At 41.5% G+C, this 25,228-nt stretch overlaps 2 protein-coding genes across 7 annotated transcripts in view; both read right to left on the reverse strand.

Annotated features, from left to right (window-relative positions):
* Positions 1-4,562, reverse strand: part of nat10 (N-acetyltransferase 10) — a 53,110-nt gene extending 48,548 nt beyond the window's left edge. Inside the window, exons 1-4 of the mRNA XM_061917718.1 lie at positions 4,456-4,562; positions 2,655-2,774; positions 2,484-2,575; positions 2,239-2,410 (exon numbers count right to left, since the gene is read on the reverse strand). Of these exons, the coding sequence (XP_061773702.1) occupies positions 2,239-2,410; positions 2,484-2,575; positions 2,655-2,768 (378 nt within the window). The 5' untranslated portion in view covers positions 2,769-2,774; positions 4,456-4,562. The remainder of the gene's footprint in view (positions 1-2,238; positions 2,411-2,483; positions 2,576-2,654; positions 2,775-4,455) is intronic.
* A 1,995-nt stretch (positions 4,563-6,557) lies between these two features.
* The window catches only part of LOC133563551 (caprin-1-like), a 39,442-nt gene continuing 20,771 nt past the window's right edge, over positions 6,558-25,228 (reverse strand). The window contains exons 7-18 of one of the 6 annotated variants that reach the window (XM_061917728.1): positions 24,033-24,233; positions 23,912-23,964; positions 23,757-23,840; positions 18,832-19,005; positions 18,648-18,753; positions 18,527-18,573; positions 18,351-18,449; positions 12,575-12,727; positions 9,639-9,795; positions 7,408-7,587; positions 7,177-7,283; positions 6,558-7,088 (exon numbers count right to left, since the gene is read on the reverse strand). In XM_061917728.1, coding sequence (XP_061773712.1) covers positions 7,002-7,088; positions 7,177-7,283; positions 7,408-7,587; positions 9,639-9,795; positions 12,575-12,727; positions 18,351-18,449; positions 18,527-18,573; positions 18,648-18,753; positions 18,832-19,005; positions 23,757-23,840; positions 23,912-23,964; positions 24,033-24,233 — 1,448 coding nt within the window. In that variant the 3' untranslated portion in view covers positions 6,558-7,001. Of the gene's footprint in view, positions 7,089-7,176; positions 7,284-7,407; positions 7,588-9,638; positions 9,796-12,574; positions 12,728-18,350; positions 18,450-18,526; positions 18,583-18,647; positions 18,754-18,831; positions 19,006-23,756; positions 23,841-23,911; positions 23,965-24,032; positions 24,234-25,228 lie in introns of all 6 variants that reach the window. The other 5 variants (XM_061917729.1, XM_061917727.1, XM_061917726.1 and 2 more) reach the window with 5 other exon arrangements.

Genomic DNA, 25,228 nt, shown 5'->3' on the forward strand with positions numbered 1-25,228 from the left:
TGTCAACCTTTTTTGAGCCAAGGCACATTTTTTGTGTTGAAAAAATTGTTGGATATGACTTTAAGCCATAACCTTGCATGCATCAATGTAGCTCTTGTCTCAAAGTAGGTGTACTGTCACCACCTGTCACATCACGCCGTGACTTATTTTGACTTTTTTGCTGTTTTGCTTTGTGTAGGGTTTTAGTTCTTGTCTTGCGCTCCTATTTTGGTGGCTTTTTCTCTTTTTTTGTATTTTCCTGGAGCAGTTTCATGTCTTCCTTTGAGCAATATACCCCACATCTACTTTGTTGTAGCAATCAAGGATATTTCAATTGTTTTTATCCTTCTACCATGAATTGATTAATGTGGACCCCGACTTAAACAAGTTGAAAAACTTATTGGGGTGTTACCATTTAGTGGTCAATTGTACGGAATATGTACTGTACTGTGCAATCTAATAATAAAAGTTTCAATCAATCAGGTTGTAGAAGCAAATAACAACATGGAAAGCCCTTAACAGCACGTTGGCCCTAGACTGGATTTTGATGGGATATTTGACTACAAAAAAATCCTATAATGTAAAAGCCTACTGAGGTTAAAGGGGACCTACGTATAATGCAAACCAACCTGTCTTACCGATTGTACTGTTTTTTGGTGTATTTGGGATCGGCATAAGTCCCAATAACTTAAAACCAAACCATCCATCCATCCATCCATCTTCATCCGCTTATCCGAGGTCAGGTCACGGGGGCAGCAGCCTAAGCAGAGAAGCCCTGGCTTCCCTCTCCCCAGCCACTTGGTCCAGCTCCTCCCGGGGGATCCCGAGGCATTCCCAGGCCAGCCGGGAGACATAGTCTTCCCAACATGTCCTGGGTCTTCTCCGTGGCCTCTTACCGGTGTAAGAGTTTGGTGTCCTTAACACCAAACTGTGGAGGCGTTGGGGTGGCATCCTGACCAGATGCCCGAACCACCTCATCTGGCTCCTCTCCATGTGGAGGAGCAGCAGCTTTACTTTGAGTTCCTCCCGGATGGCAGAGCTTCTCACCCTATCTCTAAGGGAGAGGAAACTCATTTGGGCCGCTTGTACCCGTGATCTTGTCCTTTTGGTCATGACCCAAAGCTCATGACGCCAAATGTAGATAAAAAAAAATTGATTGAAAATTAAATTTTTAATCGTGATTAATCTAACTCTATCAACATCTTGGACCGAGCTTGGTCCGCATTGCTGTCAGTAAGTCGGTCACGTTTCCAGTGAGGGTTGGACTCCGCCAAGGTTGTCCTTTGTCACCCAGTCTGTTTATAACTTTTATGGACAGAATTTCTAGGCGCAGTCAAGGCGTTGAGGGGATCTGGTTTGGTGGCTGCAGGATTAGATCCTTGCTTTTTGCAGATGCTGTGGTCCTGATGGCTTCATCTGGCCAGGATCTTCAGCTCTCACTGGATCGGTTCGCAGCCAAGTGTGAAGCGACCGGGATGATAATCAGCACCTCCAAGTAAGAGTCCATGGTTCTCGCCCGGAAATGGGTGGAGTGCCATCTCCGGGTCGGTGAGGAGACCCTGCCCCAAGTGGAGGAGTTCAAGTACCTAGGAGTCTTGTTCACGAGTGAGGGAAGAGTGGATGGTGAGATCGACAGATCGGTGCGGCGTCTTCAGTAATGCAGACGTTGTATCCAACCGTTGTGGTGAAGAAGGAGCTGAGCCAGAAGGCAAAGCTCTCAATTTACCGGTCGATCTACGTTCCCATCCTCACCTATGGTCATGAGCTTTGGGTCATGACTGAAAGGACAAGATCACGGGTACAAGCGGCCGAAATGAGGCGGGTCTCTCCCTTAGAGATAGGGTGAGAAGCTCTGTCATCCGGGAGGAACTCAAAGTAAAGCCGCTGTTCCTCCACATGGAGAGGAGCCAGATGAGGTGGTTCGGGCATCTGGTCAGGATGCCACCCCAACGCCTCCCTAGGGAGGTGTTTAGGGCACGTCCGACCAGTAGGAGGCCACAGGGAAGACCCAGGACACGTTGGAAAGACTATGTCTCCCAGCTGGCCTGGGAACGCCTTGAGATCCCCCAAGTGGCTGGGGAGAGGGAAGTCTGGGCTTCCCTGCTTAGGCTGCTGCCCCCGCGACCCGACCTCGGATAAGCGGAAGAAGATGGATGGATGGATCAACATCTTACCTGTGATTAATTCTGTTATTGTGACTGTTTGACAGCATTTGTATACAGTATACAATAGTTTGGTGGTGCAAGCAGAAAACCTCACCTGTATGACGCACATGCCGAAGGTGTTTCCAAGTATCTTGTGTGTCTCGTTGTAGTAACAGTAGCGGATGTTGGTGGCGGCGACAAAAAGCTCAAAAGGGTCATCCTGGTTCAGATTCAGGGTGCCAGTTTTGATTTTCTTCTGCAGCTGCTTCATCCGCTTCTTACGATTACTGCTCCAACACACGCCGGGGGTTATTTGAGAAGCAAGCGCATGAAAGGTGAGGACGTTTAAAATATGTTCACCTGCTGAAGGCCAGTTCTTTCTTGTAGCACCACAGAACAGACGGCCGTGCTCGGACGCTGGCTTTGGACAGCATGTGATGCAGAATCACCACCTGGGACACACAGCAGATAGATGGGGTGTTCTGCTCAGTGCAAGCAACCAAACGGACAGGAAAGGAAGCAGAATGTCACCTGATTCCTCCCTTGGTCTCCCACCACCACAAACATGGTGCGATGCTGCAGAGCGACGCCATTCTCTATCTGCACACGAATCCTGTTGTCAACCTTCTTGCGAACAGTTGCCATTTTTTCCTGGTAAAAAAATATCCAGAGATGACACATTGCTACCTCAACATACCAAATGACATTTTTGCCTCAGTTTTCACACACTTCATGTATGGTAACAAACTAGTCCGTATAATCTCACGGAATCCAGTTCCGATAGACACAATCCTTATTTGTGAATCAGTCTTTGGGCTTTTTTTATTGAATAAGCTACGCATGCTTGGTTGTGGTTTAAAGTCGTATCCAATAATTGCCACAACTTTTAAATGTCAACTGAGTTTGGTTTTTTAATGATTTCTGCTGGTTGTGTGCCTCCAGATTTTTTCAACGCAAAAATATGTGCCTTGGCTCAAAAAAGGTTGAAAAACACTGATACTCAACAATGACACAATTGCTGATTAAAACTTTATATATATATATATATATATATATATATATATATATACACACTGGTTTGAAAAAAATATTTTTAATTGAAATGACATAATCTCCCATGGCACACTAGCTCGGGATGGTCCCCTGCTGGCCCCACTATGGACTGGACTCTCACACTATTATGTTAGATCCACTATGGACTGGACTCTCACACTATTATGTTAGATCCACTATGGACTGGACTCTCACTATTATGTTAGATCCACTATGGACTGGACTCTCACACTATTATGTTAGATCTACTATGGACTGGACTTTCACTATTATGTTAGATCCACTATGGACTGGACTCTCACTATTACGTTAGATCCACTATGGACTGGACTCTCACTATTATGTTAGATCCACTATGGACTGGACTCTCACTATATTATGTTAGATCCACTATGGACTGGACTCTCACTATTATGTTAGATCCACTATGGACTGGACTCTCACAATATCATGTTAGATCCACTATGGACTGGACTCTCACTATTATGTTAGATCCACTATGGACTGGACTCTCACTATTATGTTAGATCCACTATGGACTGGACTCTCACTATTAGTTAGATCCACTATGGACTGGACTCTCACTATTATGTTAGATCCACTATGGAGTGGACTCTCACTATTATGTTAGATCCACTATGGACTGGACTCTCACTATTATGTTAGATCCACTTGACGTCCATTGCCCTGGTGGCCCTAGAGTGGTGGGAGTCCTCACATCTTTGGTCCCCTCCAAGGTTTTTCATTGTCATCCCACTGGGTTGAGTTTTTCCTTGCCCTGAGTTCGGATCTGAACCTAGGATGTGGTTGTGGCTTGTGCAGCCCTTTGAGACACTTGTGATTTGGGGCTATAAAAGTCAACATTGATGATTGACAGTGGTTGAAGAACACTGAGGTGGGTAATATTGCAGCATTTTGGGGCCTGAAGCCACAATTCAACAACAAAATCCCAAGCAACAAAACAAATACAATAATAATGTTCTTTCAGCTCCAACCTCTCCTCCAAAGCACACGTGATTAACACCAATACAAACTGCACATATGAAAAGAAGAAGATAGAATACAGCAACTTAAACACACAATGCATAGAAGGTCCACGTTAGAAAAAAGAGCCAAGAAAAGACATTCTTGGTTTAAGAGCAACTATTTCTCTCACAACCGCTGAGCATTAGAGTGACCACTTGGACGAAGTAGATAGTTGTGTGCAGGTGTCGTCGTGTGCTGGGTAACAACTAACACGTGTGGTTGAGTATCACGACAAGTAATAAATATTAATTACCTTTGTCGATAAAAAGTCTCTAGAATCGTCGCCGCAGTCTAAGAGCGAGCAGGCATCTTGTGGACACTCACGTGCAGCCAGGCAGGCTTCATGAAGGACCCCTCCGTGACGTCATCTTCCTACGACCCAGCGCTGTGCTACTTTTTATTTTGATTTATTTATTGAATTGTTTAGTTTATAATCCATCCATCCATCCATTTTCTGCCGCTTATTCCCTTTCGGGGTCGCGGGGGGCGCTGGCGCCTATCTCAGCTACAATCGGGCGGAAGGCGGTGTACACCCTGGACAAGTCGCCCCTCATCTCAACATTTATGAACAGTTGAGAAATAATAATCAAAGTACAAAAACCGTACAAAACAGCGCCAGCAACAAATAGGATATATATATATATATATATACATATATATATATATATACATACATACATATATATATGTGACGTATGAGTTGACAGTATGGAATTGGAATTGGGGGTTAAATCACCAAAAATGACTCCCAGGCGCGGCCACCACTGCTGCTCACTGCTCCCCTGTGAGGAAAGGTCAAATGCAGAAGATAATTTCCCCGCACTTAGTGTTTGTGGGACAATCATTGGCACTTTAACCTTAACTTTTTAATAAGACATTAACAAAAATAAACACACATTGGGCAACACAAAGAGCAACTTGCTGCAAGACAATGTTTCTTAACCATAGGGCTGGGGCCCATTCTTGGCCTAAGAGCGCCCCCTAGAGGTCTGCCACAACATTGTGTTTCTCAGTTGTGATCCGTATGGGCTGCAGTGGTACTCACTTGTAATACACTTTTCCACCACTCGTGGCAGTAATGACTATCCATCCATCCATTTTCTACCGCTTATTCCCTTTCGGGGTCGCGGGGGGCGCTGGCGCCTATCTCAATACATTACTTAAATCAAGTTTTAAAGCGCCCTGCGATGACGTAGCGACTTGTCCACTGTGTATGCCGCCTTCCGCCTCAATGCAGCTGAGATAGGCTCTAGCGACCCCAAAAGGGACAAGCTGTAGAAAATGGATGGCTGGCTATATATACATAAAGTGCAAACCCGTAAGCTCACACAAGTTCAGTAAATAATTTCAATTTAGAACACAGCATCATCTTTTTGCTTGTTAGAGGTAGAGCGTGTTTTAATGTAGAGTTCTAATTGTTTTTAACCTTTTCAGGCCCAAGATGTTTAGTTAACATGCTTTTTTTTTTTTTTTTTTTGCTATTTGGGCTTATTTACAATTGGCAAAGTGTGTGAAAACACCGTCAAACGTCACAAAATGCCACAAATTCAGGCATCCATTTTTTACCGCTTTTTCCCCTTGGGGTCGCTGGAGCCTATCTCAGCTCCATTCGAGCAGAAGGCGGTGTACACCCTGGACAAGTGGCCACCTCACTGCATGGCCAACACAGATAGAAAGACAACATAGCCGTTCTGAATATTCCACTCTGAATAATTTTGTCTATTTGCGTAGAATTACGTGACAGTATTGACGCTTCTGCCCTCTAACCATGTTATCAGATCAGTCAAAAATTAGAGAGAGCGATGTGCTGTCAATCATTTATAATCTCTCTGTAAGACAAGTTTTTTTTAATGCATTTTAAATCATAAATAAATCAATCAATAAAAAGTCTGTAACAATGGGATCTGTATTTTGCCCACAAAACTCTTTAAACCACTTGAGGGCCAAGCTGTTTGTTTGCATGCTTTTGTTTTCTTCTCTTTGCTATTTGGGCTTATTGGACCCTAATTACAATAAAAATTAAGAATCATATTTTTATATGATGTACTTAGTCCATAAGTACACAAACATGTACTTCTTGTTTAGTGAAATGCTAATTCTTATTTTGTTTTTCTCTAAATTCCATTGTATGTGAAAACGGGATAAATTAAACTGTTTTTATTTTATGTCAATCATATTTGAAGCTCTATATTTTTTAAAGCATTAGGTGACACCAAATTTGACTTGACTCACTCCCAATACTAACCATTTATCTTTTCAATTGTGCCAATTTGACCATAAAGCTGTCAATTTTTTAGGATGTTGAATTCTAAACTAAAAGCGTTCTACTCATCCAAGAAAAAAAAAGCCATAATAATAATGGGTATGCAACGCAACTTTATTGAAACTTTTAAAGCGACATCAATTTACAAACAAGGACAGGGAGCTTGTTGAACGTAAAAATGTATTTTTTCCAAAACCAAAATGACATAACTGAGATCGGGAATCGACTCCCATGGATTGGACCAGCAGTGGCAGATGCATTTTAATACAAAAAATAACTTATGAAATCTTTCAAGTTTCCAGGAATATTGTTAACACATGGCCTCTGTAAATCTCTGATTCAACTCACAGCTTTTCTTGTGTCCAGATTGATGATTTTGGTATTTTGGATATCAAAGCATGACTTACTTTGATTTGGAGGGACAGGAAACATTTCACAGATGAACATGCTGAAAAGAGCAGAGTGAGCTGGGGTGAAAGTATTCTTGAATTTTGGAATTGTCAGTGTGGTGCAGTTAAGTCATTAGGAGCGGCCTTTCAGGTTCTCATTGCCTGAGTGCTGCCTCTTGATGCACCTCTGGGGAGCTGGCCAGCGCCGCGCTTGTAGTTGTGTTGGTAACCATCCTTCAGAATATCAACAACAAGAAAAAACACATTGAGAAACAAAAATAATCCAGACCGGATAACATTATTTTGCAGTTGTTGTTCATACCCTCTGATAATTCCCATTTGGGTAATCCCGTGGTGTGTTAAACTGAGTTTGTCCATAACCAGAATTGGGAGTGTTCGCAAAAGATGGCCGGTAACCATCGTAATTACCTAGAAAAGGACAACATGTTTAACTACACACACGCCAACACAGGAAATGTAAACAAGTTAGACATTTGAGACTTCTGCTCCTCTGGGGTGGACAAAATATAGAAAAGAGAGCAAATGAATCAACCTCTGAAGCCATTTGCTGAGCCTCTGTAGCCGTTGATCAAGCCCCTGGCGTTACGAGGGCCCCCGCGGGATATCCCGCGACTGTTGTAGAAGGACTGAGTCTGTCTGCCGAAGCCTGGGCCTTGCTGCGATGGCGCCTGATGGCCTCCAGGTTGGTCTTGGGAATGAAAGGCACGAGCTGCTTGAAGACAAATATTAGGGGTAGAGTCAAGCCAATCCACTTGATTGGTAAAGCACATTCAAACAACAGAAATGTTTCCAAAGTGCTGCAAAACAATAACCCAATATTATCCTTAGCTCCACCAATGACTGGATAAAAACAAAAAATAAATATAAAACCAATTAAAATATTTAAGCTGCAAGCAGCGATGGACGGGACCGCTTGGGCTGCTGCCCCCGCGACCCAAGCGGTAGAAGATGGATGGATGGATTATTACTAGGGGTGTAACGATACACAAACATTTCGGTTCGGTACGTACCTCGGTTTAGAGGTCACGGTTCGGTTCATTTTCAGTACAGTAAGAAAACAACAAAATATACATTTTTTGGTTATTTATTTACCAAATTTGTAAACAATGGCTTTATCCTTTTAACATTGGGAACACTATAATAATTCTGCCCACGTTAATCCACATTAAACTGCCTCAAATTGTTGCTCAGATTAAATAAAATGACAAAACCTTTCTTCTACATATAAAAAGTGCAACATTAAACAGTTTCAAGTCAACTCATCATTCTTAACTTATTACAGCATTTGGGAAGCCTGTAGTTGACTTTTATTATACGCACACATGCACACGCACGCACGCACGCACGCACGCACGCACGCACGCACGCACGCACGCACGCACGCACGCACGCAGGCAGGCACGCACGCACGCACGCACGCACGCACGCACGCACGCACGCACGCACGCACGCACGCACGCACGCACGCACGCACGCACGCACGCACGCACGCACGCACGCACGCACGCACGCACGCACGCACGCACGCACGCACGCACGCACGCACGCACACACACACACACACACACACACACACACACACACACACACACAGCAAAATGAGCTAACCTAACGCTAAAAGCTAGTTAGCCTTCACCTCAAGCCAGAACTAAGAGTGAGCTGAGCTGCAGTTTAAGTTTCTAGGGGCTCATAGTGATGTTTGTAATAGTTATGACTGGGAAGTGTTTTTTATAATTTGGGGAGAGTACGCTGTCAGCTGCTAAACACATATCTGCTCATCTCGACGCGGAGCCCTGACTCAATGCTTTCTTAAATAAATAAAAATCAAAATTTTAAAAACACAGGAGGACCACACAACTCACGTAGTGTTAAAAGCCAAAGAATAAAAGTGGGTCTTAAGACGAGACTTAAAACACTCCATTGTGGGAGCAGTTGGAACATGAAGTGAAGTACATTACATTTATATAGCGCTTTTCTCTAGTGACTCACAGCGCTTTTACATAGTGAAAGCCAATATCTAAGTTACATTTAAAGCAGTGTGGGTGGCACTGGGAGCAGGCGGGTTAAGTGTCTTGCCCAAGGACACAACGGCAGTGACTAGGATGGTGGAAGCGGGGATCGAACCTGCAACCCTCAAGTTGCTGGCACGGCCACTCTACCAAGCGAGTTATACCGCCCCACTCAACATGGAGGGGCAGAGTGTTCCAGAGTTTAGGGCCTGGTTTTAAGTCTGGTCTTGGGCACCACGAGCTGGAGCTGGCACTCAGACCTCAAAGCGCAGGAGTCTACATTTGGTTGAGGTCCGAGGTAAACTGAGGTGCCAGTCCATGTAAAGCTTTAAAAGCAAACAGCAAACTTTTATAATCAATTCTAAACTGAGCAGAGAGCCAGTGCAAAGTCTGAAGAATTGGGGTTATATGCTGGCGTTTCCTGGTCCCTGATAAAAGTCCTGCGAATTTGTTCTGGACTAACTGCAACCGGGAAAGAGCTTCTTGGCTAATGCCAGCATAAAGTGCATTGCAGTAGTCCAGGCCACTTGAAATAAAAGCACGCGCGACTGGTTCCAAAAGGTTAAAAGATAAAAACGGTTTTACCTTTGCTAAAAGACGAAGATGATAAAAACATGATTTTAAAACGCCATTGACTTTTTTCTCAAGCTTAAGTTTGAACCTCTTTGAAAGAACCAAGCACAAACAAGACACCATTAGCTCGTCTCCATCAGTCTAGTGGAGAACAGGATGAGGGAAAAAAAACAACCTTTACCGGGTTGCAGTTGTTCCGGCTGGATCTCTGATGGTTCCACAGGAAGCTGCGGCTCACTGCTGAAAGCCTGATTGAAACTGTTCTGGTACTGGCTGGGCGGGCCCAATGCCTCAGTCTCAGTCTCAGCAGGTGGTACTGGCGCATTGAGGTTGAATACCTGGGGGGCAAACCGAAGTTTATAACACAAGTACAGTGCTCCCTATGTCCATCTTTTTGTAGGATTCTTTTTTTAACAACATTTTGCTCCAGTCTCGCTTATAGTATGACCAAACATTGCACGGAACATACTAGATCAGTGGTTCTCAACCTTTTTTCAGTGATGTACCCCCTGTCAACATGTTTTTAATTCAAGTACCCCCTAAGCAGAGCAAAGCATTTTTGGTTGAAAAAAAGAGATAAAGCAGTAAAATACAGCACTATGTCATCAGTTTCTGATTTATTAAATTGTATAACAGTGCAAAATATTGCTCATTTGTAGTGGTCTTTCTTCAACTATTTGGAAAAAAAGATATAAAATAACTAAAAACTAGTTGAGAAATAAACAATTGATTCAATTCTAAATGCAGATTTCTCCACATAGAAGTAATCATCAACTTAAAGTGCCCTCTTTGGGGATTGTAATAGAGATCCATCTGGATTCATCAATTTACTTATAAACATTTCTTCACAAAAAAAGAAATCTTTAACATCAATATTTATGGAACATGTCCACAAAAAATCTAGCTGTCAACACTGAATATTGCATTGTTGCATTTCTTTTCACACTTTATGAACGTACATTCATATTTTGTTGAAGTATTATTCAATAAATATATTTATAAAGGATTTTTGAATTGTTTCTATTTTCAGAATATTTAAAAAAAATCTTGTACCCCTCGGCATACCTTCAAGTACCCCCATTTGAGAACCACTGTATGCAAGTTTATCATTCTGCAGAATCAAGTGACCAAACAAAGCATCCTACTTTGGGAACTCACCCCTGATTTCCACAGTATGTAAAACGACTGCGGAACGTCATTGGCCTCTTTTCGTTTTTATGCAGGACAATGTGTCGGTTTCCACCGCCTACGGAACGGCGGAGCCGACGTGGCGGGGACGTTCAACATCCCTGCGCTAACTATAAGCGTGGCTTTCATTTTTGCCGGTCGCCGCAACACAGTGGTTCAATGTAGCTAAAATCTGCTTGAGTTGGACAGGAAGTCATGCACGAACACAAAATAAATGATCCGGTTTGACTCGATTGGTAGAGCAGCCGTGCCAGCAAGTTGAGGATTCCAGGTTTGATGCCCGCTCCCACCATACTCAACGCTGCCGTTGTGTGCTTGGGGCAAGACCCTTTAACCACCTGATGTCAGTGCCACCCACACTGTAGCTTTAAGATGTAGATAATGGCTTTCACTATGTAAAGAACTTTGAGTCTCTTGAGAAAAGCGCTATGTAAATATCAAGGTGGATGGTAATTTACACTTTTGAACGTCCTAATGGCCGGGGACGGTCATGAAATCAACTTGTCAAAAGGCTTTCAGGCGTAATTTGGACCCCTGTTGACACAAATGCTGATTCTGGAGGTCCAAAATGATAGAATCAGATACAGGCATGAACGGGGACGCTATATGCGGATACAGGGTCCTGTGTCAAATGTCAGTTGATATGGGAGTTGTGTGTGACTACAATGCTCGCCAGGGATGATGTGACCGTTGTCTTGTTGTCCATCCATCCATTTTCTACCGCTTATTCCCTTTTGGGGTCACGGGGGGCGCTGGCGCCTATCTCAGCTACAATCGGGCGGAAGGCGGGGTACACCCTGGACAAGTCGCCACCTTATCGCAGGGCCAACATAGATAGACAGACAACATTCACACACTAGGGACCATTTAGTGTTGCCAATCAACCTATCCCCAGGTGCATGTCTTTGGAGGTGGGAGGGGCTTATCCCCAGGTGCATGTCTTTGGAAGTGGGAGGGGCCTATCCCCAGCTGCATGTCTTTGGAGATGGGAGGGGCCTATCCCCAGGTGCATGTCTTTGGAGGTGGGAGGAAGCCGGAGTACCCGGAGGGAACCCACGCATTCACGGGGAGAACATGCGAACTCCACACAGAAAGATCCCGAGCCTGGATTTGAACTCAGGACTGCAGGAACTTCGTATTGTGAGGCAGACGCACTAACCCCTCTGCCACCGTGTCTTGTTGTTTGCTACAAAAAAAAGAAAGTTGTCTTTCTGCAAGGGAAAACTGTGGTCTTTTCCAGGAGTGCGGCCAAGTCAATGCCATCACAGACACGCTCACCTGGACGGCAAAGCTGGAGACGTTCCCCGGTGTATACTTTAGTGTTCACTTTATCACATGTTTATATGCGGATTCGCGAGATCTTGTAAAAGTCCACACGATACACAGAACGGCGAGGGGATTGCTGGATGGAAGCTGAGTTCCGCGGCGGTTACATTAGGCTGGCGTTCCGCATCCTGTGGAATTCAGGAGTCAGACTCTGAGAGCCACCAGGAATCCAAATTAGGTTTTAAGTGCCAACACGTTGGTGAGAAAAGTGAGAAACACTTTATTCAAGTCAAAACTTGTAGCAAAGTCCCTTCCTCCATCTGCACTCACTTCTGTCTTTGCCAATAAGACTTCAAGAAATGCTGCAAGTGCAGTTAAATTATCCTTTTTTCAATTTCATTAATTCCACATGGTTTTCTGCATGTAAAACTAATTATTCTCTATGAAAAATGTTTAACATTTTCGGGTGTCTGGAACTGTAAAATATGATCTACATTATTTCTACTTTTTGTAGGGACATTTTGGAACCAAATGCAGAATTTAATAATCACTATTGTATCATTCCATTTTTTTTCTATAGCTCTATTATTTCACAAGTTACGAAATAATTAATACTTCTTCAATTTCACTAACAGGACAGAGTGAGGAAATAATGTGGCTTACGGTCTGCATTGACTGGAATGGTGCAGCATTGACATTGATGCCACTACTGTGAGGAGTTTTAGGGACAGGCTGGAAAACCTGAGTCTGGGAGGCAGGGGGAAGAGACGTAGGAGGAGGAGGAGGAGGATGCTCTGAGGGCAAGGACATGGACGTCTGTCATAAAAAGAGAAATATTGACATGATTGTTCTTTACTGGACAAGTTCTTACAACACATTTCACAAACTGTGAAACATAAATTCCAAGGTTTTGTGATGTATTCTTAGTCAGGTGACTTGGGCTAAGTCCAAATGTTTATTTTAAAAAACTTTTGTAGGTTCAAAAAGATTGATATCCACACTGAAATATATTATTTTTTATAATTCCATTTATATTAAACCAGACAAATTCATATTAGTATAAATGGCCTCTCTCACATCAAAACTAGGGATGTAACAATTATAACTTTTGACTTATTTTAGTCTGAGTAATAACGGTTTGTCATAATATTACACATTAATAGGTTTCACAACAAAAAAAGTATTAAATCACAGATATTCCTTTAAGATTTTTTTTTAATATTATTGTTGGAAATAACAGTAATCTAATAACATTATAATAACGGTACAAAATAATTAATACAAACAAACAGTAGTAATTATAAATATTTTCTTTGTAAATATAAGACAAATGATAACTATTTATCCCGCTGAGGAACATGTTACTCATGTGTGTAGTAATAAACTCAAGTGTTATTGTCATCAACTGTCATCCATGCCCATTTCATTCATTTTTTTAAACTGATTTTATGTTGAGTTAATAACTTGAACACATAATTAGATCCCATGGTAAAGTGCTCTTATTCCACAATATTATGTTAGTGTTTTACACTCAGTGTATTAACTTACAATTAGAGATGTCTGATAATATTGGCCTGCCGATATTCTTGGCCGATAAATGCTTTAAAATGTAATATCGGAAATGATCGGTATCAACAAGTAAAATGAATGACTTTTTAAAAACGCCGCTGTACAGAGCAGTACATATGCAGTAAAACACGGACGTAGGGCATACTTGCCAACCCTCCCGATTTTCCTGGGATTTTCCCAAAAATCTACTGGGGCAACCATTCTCCCGATTTCCACCCGGGCAACAATATTGGGGGCGTGGCTTCAGAGGCACTGCCTTTGGTGTCCTCTACAACCTGTCGTAACATCCGCTTTTCCTCCATACAGACAGCGTGCCGGCCCATTCACATAATGTATGCGGCTTTTACACACACACACAAGTGAATGCAAGCCATACTTGTTCAACAGCCATGCAGGTCACACTGAGGGTGGCCGTATAAACAACTTTAACACTGTTACAAATATGTGCCACACTGTGAACCCACACCAAACAAGAATGACATACACATTTCGGGAAAACATCCGCACCGTAACACAACAGAACAAATACCCAGAAGCCCTTGCAGCACTAACTCTTCCGGGACGCTACAATATACACCCCCCGCTACCACCAAATCCCGCCCACCTCCTGAATTCGGATGTGTCAATGTTGGCAAGTAGGCACTAGTATACTCTGGACTGAAGCTGTGTGCCTTCATTGTTTTTGTAGCTGTTGATTTGAGGCATGTTTAAAAAAATAAAAAATAATGCACTTTGTGAAAATCAAAGTATAGTATTTCCCATAGTTGTAGTGGGTATCAGTATTATCTCAGGGAGAGCATGTCCCAAATTCCAAGCTGATTTGAGGCATGTTAAAGGGGAACATTATCACAATTTCAAAAGGGTTTAAAACAATAAAAATCAGTTCCCAGTGGCTTGTTGTATTTTTTGAAGTTTTTTTCCAAATTTTACCGATCTCGGAATATCCCTAAATAAAGCTTTAAAGTGCCTTATTTTCGCTCTCTGCGAAGACACTGGCCATTTCCCTGTGACGTCACACAGTGCTGCCAATGTAAACAATGGGAATACCACAGCAAGATATGGGGACATTAGCTCGGATTCAAACTCGGATTTCAGCGATTTAAGCGATCCAACAGATTACGCATGTATTGAAACAGATGGCTGGAGTATGAAAGTATTGAAGAAGAAACTGAAGCTATTGAGCGAATTCATAGCCATAGCATGGCCGAATAGCTGCGTTAGCATCGCCGGTAAAATGTGCGGACCAAACGATCAGGATTTTCGCATCTTTTGACACTGGAGCAACTTAAATCCGTCGATTGGTAAGTGTTTTTTTCGCATTAAATGTGGGTGGAAGGAAACGTAATATAGTTGCAAATGCATCTGCAAGTTATCCATACATCTCTGTGCCATGTCTGCTTTAGCACCGCCGGTAAATAGCATGTTAGCATCGATTAGCGTAGCATGTTAGCATCGATTAGCTGGCAGTCAACATCAACAAAACTCACCTTTGTGATTTCGTTGACTATCGTTGCAAATGCATCTGCAGGTTATCCATACAGCTCTGTGCCATGTCTGCCTTAGCATCGCCGGTAAAATGTGGAGACACTCTGGCACATTCAATGGGGGTCTGGCGGCAGACACTTAGGCATCTTCGGGCCAGTGGTGCAACTTGAATCCCTCCCTGTTAGTGTTGTTACACCCTCCGACAACACACCGTCGAGGCATGATGTCTCCAAGGTTCCAAAAAATAGTCAAAAAAACGTAAAATAACCGAGCTGAGACCCGGTGTTTGTAATGTGTTGAAAATGAAAATGGTGGGTGTGTTACCTCGGCGACGTCACATTCTGACATCATCGCCTCCAGACCGATAAACAGAAAGGCGTTTAATTCGCCAAAATTCACCCATTTAGAGTTCGGAAATCGGTTAAAAAAATAGATGGTCTTTTTTCTGCACCATCAAGGTATATATTGACGCTTACATAGGTCTGCTGATAATGTTCCCCTTTAAAAAAAATAATGCTCTTTGTGACTTTAATAATAAAAATGGCAGTGCCTTGTTGGCACTTTTTTCCATAACTTGAGTTGAAGTTGTTCTCTTATTTTGGAAAACCTAGTTTTTGATTGATTGATTGAAACTTGTATTAGTAGATTGCACAGTACAGTACATATTCCGTATACTTGACCACCAAATGCTAACACCCACATAAGTTTTTCAACGTTAATCAATTCATGGTAAAGTTACATAGTTTAATGCATCCGGCGGGGCATCACAACAAAATGAGGCATAATAATGTGTTCATTCCTCCACTGTATATATCGGTATCAGTTGATATCGGAATTAGTAATTAAGAGTTGGACAATATCGGATATCGGCAAAAAAGCCATTATCGGACATCTCTACTTACAATGCCTACAGTTTATTCAACACAGACCGGAAGAAAGCATCTCTAATGTTGAATGGTCACTGAATGACAGGAGTACCTGTGGCTGCTTGTTTACACTGAACCGAGTCAAGGCTAAGCTACTGATTGTAAGTGATACCTTTATATTTAAATTCCATTTTTAATGAAGTAACTTGCCACTAACATAATTCAAGTCAGTTATGTCTTATCTTTACTTTGGCATGTAAAGCTGCACCATGTTGGACGTATTAGACCCTTTACCCGCAACTTTCTTTAGGCAGATTTTGCAATTGGGTGACCAATCGTCTTTGTCATTTTTTAAGTACCTGAAATGTTCCCACATCGCCGACTTCAGCTTTTTTTTGGGGTGGGATCAGTGCTTTGTCCTGCTGCCATTTTTAAGCTAATGTAGCACACTAGCGTGTCTCTTAATTAGAGATGTCCGATAATATTGGCCTGCTGCTATTATCGGCCGATAAATGCTTTAAAATGTAATATCGGAAATTATTGGTAACTGTTTTAAAAAGTGAAATAAATGACTTTTTAAAAACGCCGCCGTACACGGACGTAGGGAGAAGTAAAGAGCAGCTGCCCCTCCCCTCTCCCACACACAACACAGGAGTTGAAGACTGCAGCATGAGAGGTTTGCTGGCGATGCTTGATGACCTCATCAAACCGCCACGAGCGCAGCATAACAACAAGAAGAGTGTGTTGTTGCCGGTGCTGTAGCCGTGGCTAACAAACCAGATCGCTCGGTGACTGACTAATGACACCATGTCTGTGATTTGGGATTATTTTAAAGTGTGTCTGACGGATAAAAAACTGGCAATTTGCAATGACTGCAAAAAGTTGGTTATGCGAGGAGGAACCAAGATGTCTTCCTTTAATACAAGCAAGTTGATCTCGCACCTCTTCAAGAATCATAAGGAGATATGCGATGAATACAAGCGGAAGATGGAGAAAAACCAAACACCAAAAAAAAGTAGTATCACTCAGTTGTTGCTTAAAGACTCCTCCAAGAAAAAACAAAAATACAACAAAAAACACTCCAAAGCAAAAGCCCACGTTGTGGTCAGGGACAACGCACGCAGGCAGTATGGCAAAAGCTATGATGGCTAGTCTGTCCTGCATGGCACACACTTTGCAGCTTGCAGTGAACGGAGGTTCCCTGTCTCTAGGCAGCATTTCAGAAGCTCTGGCCGACTGCTGGGCCACTTCAAGCACTCACCACCAGCTTGCAGCACATTTGTGTTACTCATACAAATATGTTAAAGCAGGGCAGATTGAGGCCAGTTTATAATTTACTGTGATACAGTAAACCAGGCAGTCTTGCACTAAATGAGGACTATGTTATTGTTTACTTTATTACTCTAGTATACTCTGGACTGAAGCTGTGTACCTTCATTGTTTTTGTAGCTGTTGTTTGGAGGCATGTTTAAAAAAAAAATAATGCACTTTGTGAAAGTCAAAGTATAGTATTTCCCATAGTTGTAGTGGGTATCAGGATTATCTCAGGGAGAGCATGTCCCAAATTCCAAGCTGCTGTTTTGAGGCATGTTAAAAAAAATAACGCACTTTGTGACTTCAATAATAAATATGGCAGTGCCAGGTTGGCACTTTTTTCCATAACTTGAGTTGATTTATTTTGGAAAACCTTGTTACATAGTTTAATGCAGCCAGCGGGGCATCACAACAAAATTAGGCATAATAATGTGTTCATTCCACCACTGTATGTATCAATATCGGTTGATATTGGATTCGGTAATTAAGACTTGGACAATACCGGACTATCGGATATCGCCAAAACAGCCATTATCGGACATCTCTAATCTTAATTAATAGATGCGAATAACCTGCAGCGTTGGTGTAACTTTGTTTTGTGTTCCATGCAAGCTGTGCTGAAAATAACAAACTAGCCTCATGTTAGTGTTCAGCGAGTGAGGAGGACTGAAACAAAAGGTGTAGTGGAGCCTTTGCAAACTTGCGGTAGCGCTTGTACTTACCATACTTTTCGGACTGTAAATCGCAGTTTTTTCATAGTTTATACTCAGGAACGACTTATGTGTGAAATTATTAACACATTACCGTAAAATATCAAATAATATTATTTAGCTCATTCACGTAAGAGACTAGACGTATAAGATTTCATGGGATTTATGGATTAGGAGTGACAGATAGTTTGGTAAAGGTATAGCATGTTCTATATGTTATAGTTATTTGAATGACTCTTACCATATGTTAGGTTAACATAGCAGGCACCTTCTCAGTTGGTTATTTATGTCTCATATAACGTACACTTATTCAGCCTGTTGTTCACTATTCTTTATTTACTTTAAATTGCCTTTCAAATGTCTATTCTTGCTGTTGGATTTTGTGCGACTTATACTCCAGTGCGACTTATGTTTTTTTCCTTCTTTATTATGCATTTTCGGCAGGTGCGACTTATACTCTGGAGCGACTTATAATCGGAAAAATACGGTAAGTACCTGGAGTACCTGAATGGGGTCAATAGGCTCTGTTGGTCGAGAATCCGGCGTGTGGGAGGTCTGATACATGGGTGGTGGTGTTGGGGAGACCATGGGTACCTACGAACAGAAGCAAAGTCAAACATGCTTTCATGTTCTCTTGATCTCCAATCAGCCTCGTTTGTAAAGTGACTTACTTGTGTGGGCTCATCTTGGACAGTGTTGGGTTGGGATAGCCGCGAGTCTGGATGAACTAGAGATACCAGTCTGATCAACCAGACGCCTCACTGGAAGCTGTTGATTTTTTTCTTAGCTTACCTGGAGGACACATCTGTGGCAGGTCCATGGTCTGAGAAGGTTTCATGGGCTGGGCCGACACAATGGCAGGGTCAATTGATTGACCGTCAAACTCCAACATGGAATCCTGAGACCAGAGTTTAAATCGGCATCTGTGCTAAACACTTACTGCGTGTCAAAGTCATATTTAGCTCAAAGCAGCTACCTGCATGAAGTTGTACGTTCCCTGCATCTGCGCCATTAGGTCCTGCACCACCTTCTTCCTGACCATGGGGTCAGTAGCCGGCAGAGGAGACACTAAGCTCAAAGGGTGGGTCTCCAGAGGAATAGGGGGAGGGGCATGCTGCACGGGTTGTTGCTGCTGCATGGCAGCCGCCACCTGCAAGGGACACAGAGAGCAGATGAAGGGAGAAACACTCAAATAAGCTTTACAAAATGAATCACGAGACTGCAGCCTGTGGGATTACCATGGGATGAGTATTTAGCACCTAATGTCAACTATCTCATGCACATTAGAAGTAATACCTACTAATTTAAATGTTCCTAATCCTGTCCTAATATTAAAAACATAGACAAATATGCGAGAGCAATGACAAAACTATATTTAAAACATAGACTGTACAGTTCATGAATAAACATATTATTTTAACAGTTTAACAATAGAATGAGTAAATTTAATTCCCATCATTTCTCATGGGAAAATTATTTCAACAGTATATATGAACAAATTAGAGGCTTACCAGGATCTCGTGATGTATTCAAAACCTAAGTCATTATTTTTGGGCCACAAAAATAGGCGATACAGTTTAGGTTGGTCTTTGCCAACAACTCATCCATGTCACCCAACTCATCAAGTCATGGTCTTGGTGTTCTAAGTGCTCCTTTAAATAAGCATCAACTCACATCGTCCACATAAAATTTGAGACCCACAGGGATAATTTTTATGGAAAAAAATCAATGTGTTCATGACTACCGTATGTATAGTAATGTTAGCTTCCATTATCTGTCACAAAGTGCTTGCTCGTGTGGGGTTCAGTTGGTTCTCTGTTGTATGAGGAGAATGGTTCTACACCTGTTCCATGTGCAAAGTGCCTTGAGATAACTTCTGTTGTGATTCGGTGGTCCATAAATTGAATTGAATTTCATTATTTCTAAGCAGTGTGAAGCAACAAGAGCAACATAACTACTCCTGTGTTACACAGCATAAGTAAGTATCTAGTAAAGCATGTAGTGTCATCCTGTTCAGGACCAAATAAGCTTTGAAATAAAAACATGGCAGTATTACCCTGGTTTCTACCAGAGTAACTAACAAAATGCACCCATTTTTTATAAATTATATTTATCGTTGGCTACAGGAATAAAGATTTATGCATGTATAAAACTTTATTGCCATTGTAGTCAAGATATGCATGAAATTAGTACAGCAGCTCGCTGTGAAACAAGTAACATATGAGAAGAGAATAATCAAAACAAAATATGGACAAATTAAGGAACAAAATATCCACTAACTGACGTAGGATTAACAATCCTTTATCATTATTCGATTTTTTTTGCCTCTGGCCAAAGTCACAAATGTGCAGAAAAATCTAGTTTTGGTCAAGATTTGGGGTCGCCAAACTACATCCCGCGGGTCATAGGCAGCCAGCCAGAGTCTTCAAAATGACCCGCGGGATGTCTGTAAACATATTTTATATGATTAACCTTAAAGATATTCCACTACGCAATAAAAAAAGAGAGAATAAATCAAGTCAACAACAATATACAGCAAGTCAACACACACGCGCCACACAAACTAACATCCCTACTGAATAATGTGGACATTATAAAACTTTTAAGTAACATGTACATGCCAAAATTACATCCATTTATTGTCACTCCAAAGCATGATGGGTAATAAACAAAACAGTCTGTTCCCACACTTTGTCACATTATTTTTGTTCTAAGTTATGCAGACAACTACCTATGTCGATGTGAGTCAGCCAGTCCAACATACATCAACTTAAAGAGAGGACACTAGACTTATTTAAATTATGCACACTTTGTGAGTACTTCCTCTCCATTGGGAGTTACCCTTGATGTTTTACTTTTATTATTTTGAAAAAAAGGACAAGAGGTACACCATGGATGGATGGATTGTAAAAGAAGTGTTACATACTGTATGTTCAAATAAGAAAGCTTTGTGTTAAAGGGGAACATTATCAGCAGACCTATGATGGTGCAGAAAAAAGACCATCAATTTTTTTAACCGATTTCCAAACTCTAACTGGGTGAATTTTGGCGAATTAAACGCCTTTCTGTTTATCGCTCTGGAGGGGATGACGTCAGAATGTGACGTCGCCGAGGTAATACAGCCGCCATTTTCATTTTCAACCCATTGTAAACATAGGTTCTCAGCTCTGTTATTTTCCGTTTTTCGACTATTTTTTGGAACCTTGGAGACATCATGCCTCGTCTGTGTGTTTTCGGGAGGGTGTAACAACACTAACAGGGAGGGATTCAAGTTGCACCACTGGCCCGAAGATGCCAAAGTGTCTGCCGCCAGACCCCCATTGAATGTGCCAAAGTGTCTCCAAATTTTACCGGCGATGACAGACATGGCACAGAGATGTATGGATAACCTGCAGATGCATTTGCAACGATAAAGTCAACAAAATCACAAAGGTGAGTTTTGTTGATGTTGACTTATGTGCTAATCAGACATATTTGGTAGCGGCGTGAGTGCCAGCTAATCGATGCTAACATGCTACGCTAATCGACGCTAACATGCTATTTACCGGCGGTGCTAAAGCAGACATGGTACAGAGATGTATGGATAACCTGCAGATGCATTTGTAACGATAAAGTCACAGAAATCACAAAGGTGAGTTTTCTTGATGTTGACTGCCAGCTAATCGATGCTAACATGCTACGCTAATCGATACTAACATGCTATTTACCGGCGGTGCTAAAGCAGACATGGCACAGAGATGTATGGATAACCTGCAGATGCATTTGCAACTATATTACGTTTCCTTCCACCCACATTTAATGCAAAAAAAACACTTACCAATCGACGGATTTAAGTTGCTCCATTGTCAGAAGATGCGAAAGTCCTGATTGTTTGGTCCACACATTTTACCGGCGATGCTAACGCAGCTATTCGGCCATGCTATGGCTATGAATAGCGTCAATAGCTATTTGCTCAATAGCTTCAGTTTCTTCTTCAATACTTTCATACTCCAACCATCCGTTTCAATACACGCGTAATCTGTTGAATCGCTTAAGCTGCTGAAATCCGAGTCTGAATCCGAGCTAATGTCGCTATATCTTGCTGTGGTATTCCCATTGTTTGTTTACATTGGCAGCACTGTATGACGTCACAGAGAAATGGATAGTCGCATCGCAAATAGCGAAAATCAAGCACTTTAAAGCTTTTTTTAGGGATATTCGGAGACCGGTAAAATGTTGAAAAAAACTTCAAAAGATACAACATGCCACTGGGAACTGATTTTTCTTGTTTTTAACCCTTTTGAAATTGTGATAATGTTCCCCTTTAAGACTGGGCGATATATCAATATACTCGATATATCGCAGGGTTGTCTCTGTGCGATATAGAAAATGACTATATGGTGATATTCGAATATAGATTCTCCCGTAGTTGTTTTGAGCTGCAGGCATTACACTACAGGCTCTTCTTCACTCTTTCCTGTCTCTCCTCACAGACAGTAAGCGCACCTTCTTACATACGTCACATACGTATACAACCTCGTAGAGCAATTAGGTAGGAGCATGGGTAACGTTAGCTGTGATGCTAGTGGAGCCGTGCGAGTGGTAATATGAGAGAAAGAAGGTGCGAATCTGGTAATAAATGAAAGAAGAATTAATTCCCAAGAAAAACAGCAGGGGGTCCTTCGTCTGGCGGTGGTTGGGCTTCAAGCGGGAATATGTCGAACAGACAACAATAATATGTTAAGTGTGGGGCAAAAACGTTACAAAAAAAGTAGCATTACTGCTAATATGTAGCATCATTTGAAAAGTCACATGCTTACACCGCATGTTAACATCTCCCTTCTGTGCCACACCATCAAAATGCCGAGGTAAACATTTCCACATCAACACCGTATAAAAAATAGTCAATAACAAAAGGAGATAACGTCCGCAGGAACCTACCACATTTTTATTTGACACTTATTGAAATATCTTGTGTGACATCATGCACAAAAGTGCACTTTATTTGTTTTAAACTATTGTAGTGGCGTTCTGTACAAAAAGTGCACTTTAATTTAGTGTGTTTTGATATGTCATCTTAGTGACATCATGCACAAAAGTGCACTCATAGCTTGTTTTAAAAATGTCTGACAATCTTGCACTTTCTGTTTTGGAAATGACCAGAATCAGAATCAGACATACCTTATTAATCCCCGAGGGGAAATTAAAATTTTCAGCACAATCCCATTCAAGGTCAGACAAACATTACATGAATGTTTGTGCCACTGCTTAATAACTGTTTCATATAGTTTGGGTCAATTGACTTAGTTGTGATTTCCCTCTCTGCATGAAAGTTTAAAAGTAGCATATATGAATGCAGTATGAAGAAGAATGTTTGAATGTAGACACATAGAATCATCATACTGCTGTGATTATATGCATCAAGTGTTCATTCAAGGCTAAGGCAAAATAGAGATATATATTATGTATCGCGATATGGCCTAAAAATATCGAGATATTAAAAAAAGGCCATATCGCCCACCCCTACTTTGTGTTATTTATTTACATTCAAATTTTATTTCTACAATTTACGGTGGGCCACTTTTTGGACACACCTGCTTTAATAGAAAAGAAAGAAAGAAGGGGGTGTTATTGCAGCTGCAGAATTGAATAGTCATTTTTATTGCAAATGCTAATATGAAATCAGGTGTATGTAAAGTCATTAACGAAAGCTTATATTTTCATGTTTTGCAAGAGGCTTTTGCAGGGGGAGGAGGAAGCCGCTGTAGCTGGTTTGTGAAACTTAAAATCAGCGAAGTGCAACAAAATGGATATCTGGAGAGCAGCAAGGCATATAAGTGTACTCAAGGGTCAATAATGGCTTTCAGAGTAAAAAACAAATGTGTACATGCATAGACGTTGGGCTGGCAGGTCTGAGTGTACCTCTATTTCTGTGGTCCACTCATCCCCTTGCTCATTTTCACCTTCGCTGTATGTGCCCTCTGGAATGAACTGTCTGTTTACAAACTGAATACCAAAAAAGGCAAACATCAGTAAAGAAATTGGTAATTATCTGCATTAAGAAATAATTAACTGACCTCTTTTGTTTCCATGGCAATGGGCTCTACGTACTCTTCAATCACGTGAGTTTCTGTCAAGAGAGAAAACTGGTAAGTCATTTTATAACCAAAAATATAAATCAAAAGAATGTTGGATTACCTGCGTCAACAGTCTCTTCTTCTACCTCTGATGATTCAGTTGCTGTTGCCTCGGCTGCAGGGACCTCCACTTCCTCCTCTTTCTCCGCCACTTCCTCCTCCTGCTGCTGCTGCTCCTCACATAGTCCATTTTGGTGAGTTTGAACCTGATCGAAGTAACCGCTCAGCAGAAGCTGGTCCAACCTCTCCTTCAGTGCCTTGTCTGGCAAACAAGTTCAAATCTTACAATTACCGATAGTCACATGGATGAAAAGTTAATTTTACACCATAAATCACAAGTTTCAAACTCAAAGCATGTGGGCCACATCCACCCCGGGGAGATTTTTAATCTGGCCCGCTCAACCTGCATCCTGCCTGCACAGTAAATTTCAGCAAATAAAAATCCTTCAAATGTTTCTCCATCAAAATAATCTCACAGATCATAAAATATGCATTTGTTACTCAAAAGGATAATGTCACTTTTTTTTATATTTTATGTTTGCCTGTCATTTACAATCCCTTTGTAAGACTTTCTTTAAACACATTCTAATTTGTTAAATACGGCAAGAAGAGGTGGCTAACATTACAGATAAAGGGTGCTCACTATTCCGCCTATAAAGCATGGCTGTACAGTGCAAGAATTTGAGTTGCCTTTTGTGTGTGTTTAAAAAAAAAAAAAAAAAAAAGGGGGGTATATGTGCGAATACAGATTTTAACCCTTAAATTATCAGTTTGCTCCAAAAATAAATCCATCCAAATCCAAACAAACTAGAGTAAAGTTTTCGCCCATCTGTATAGCATGTTTGAAATAAACTTAAACCATAATCAATTGGACAAGTGATTGAAGTACAAGTGTCATTGATCACTCTGCGCTAACTTTAAGCTGTGTCCTCCCTCCTGCGTCATGCACAGAGAGGAGCCCCTAACTCACAAAGTCTTCCAAAACAGACGTAAAATCGTCTTAGTTGGAGGAACTGGTCAGTGAAATACTTTTTTTCCAGCACTTAAAACTTGACACAAATTGCACTGCGCGCTAGTAACTACAAAGGTCGGGGAAAATATTGAACAACAAATTAATGATTAAAGTGATAAACTTGTCAACCAAACAATACTCCGTTTGTTGACAACAACATGCAGCCATGAAAGCATATTCAATTTATTTATTAAGCTGGGGTAACACAAACCAGTTAGAGATTCAAAAGACCTGCCGCTGCTAGT

This window comes from Nerophis ophidion, linkage group LG12 (genome assembly GCF_033978795.1).
Source record: "Nerophis ophidion isolate RoL-2023_Sa linkage group LG12, RoL_Noph_v1.0, whole genome shotgun sequence".
NCBI classification, from domain to species: Eukaryota; Metazoa; Chordata; class Actinopteri; order Syngnathiformes; family Syngnathidae; genus Nerophis; species Nerophis ophidion.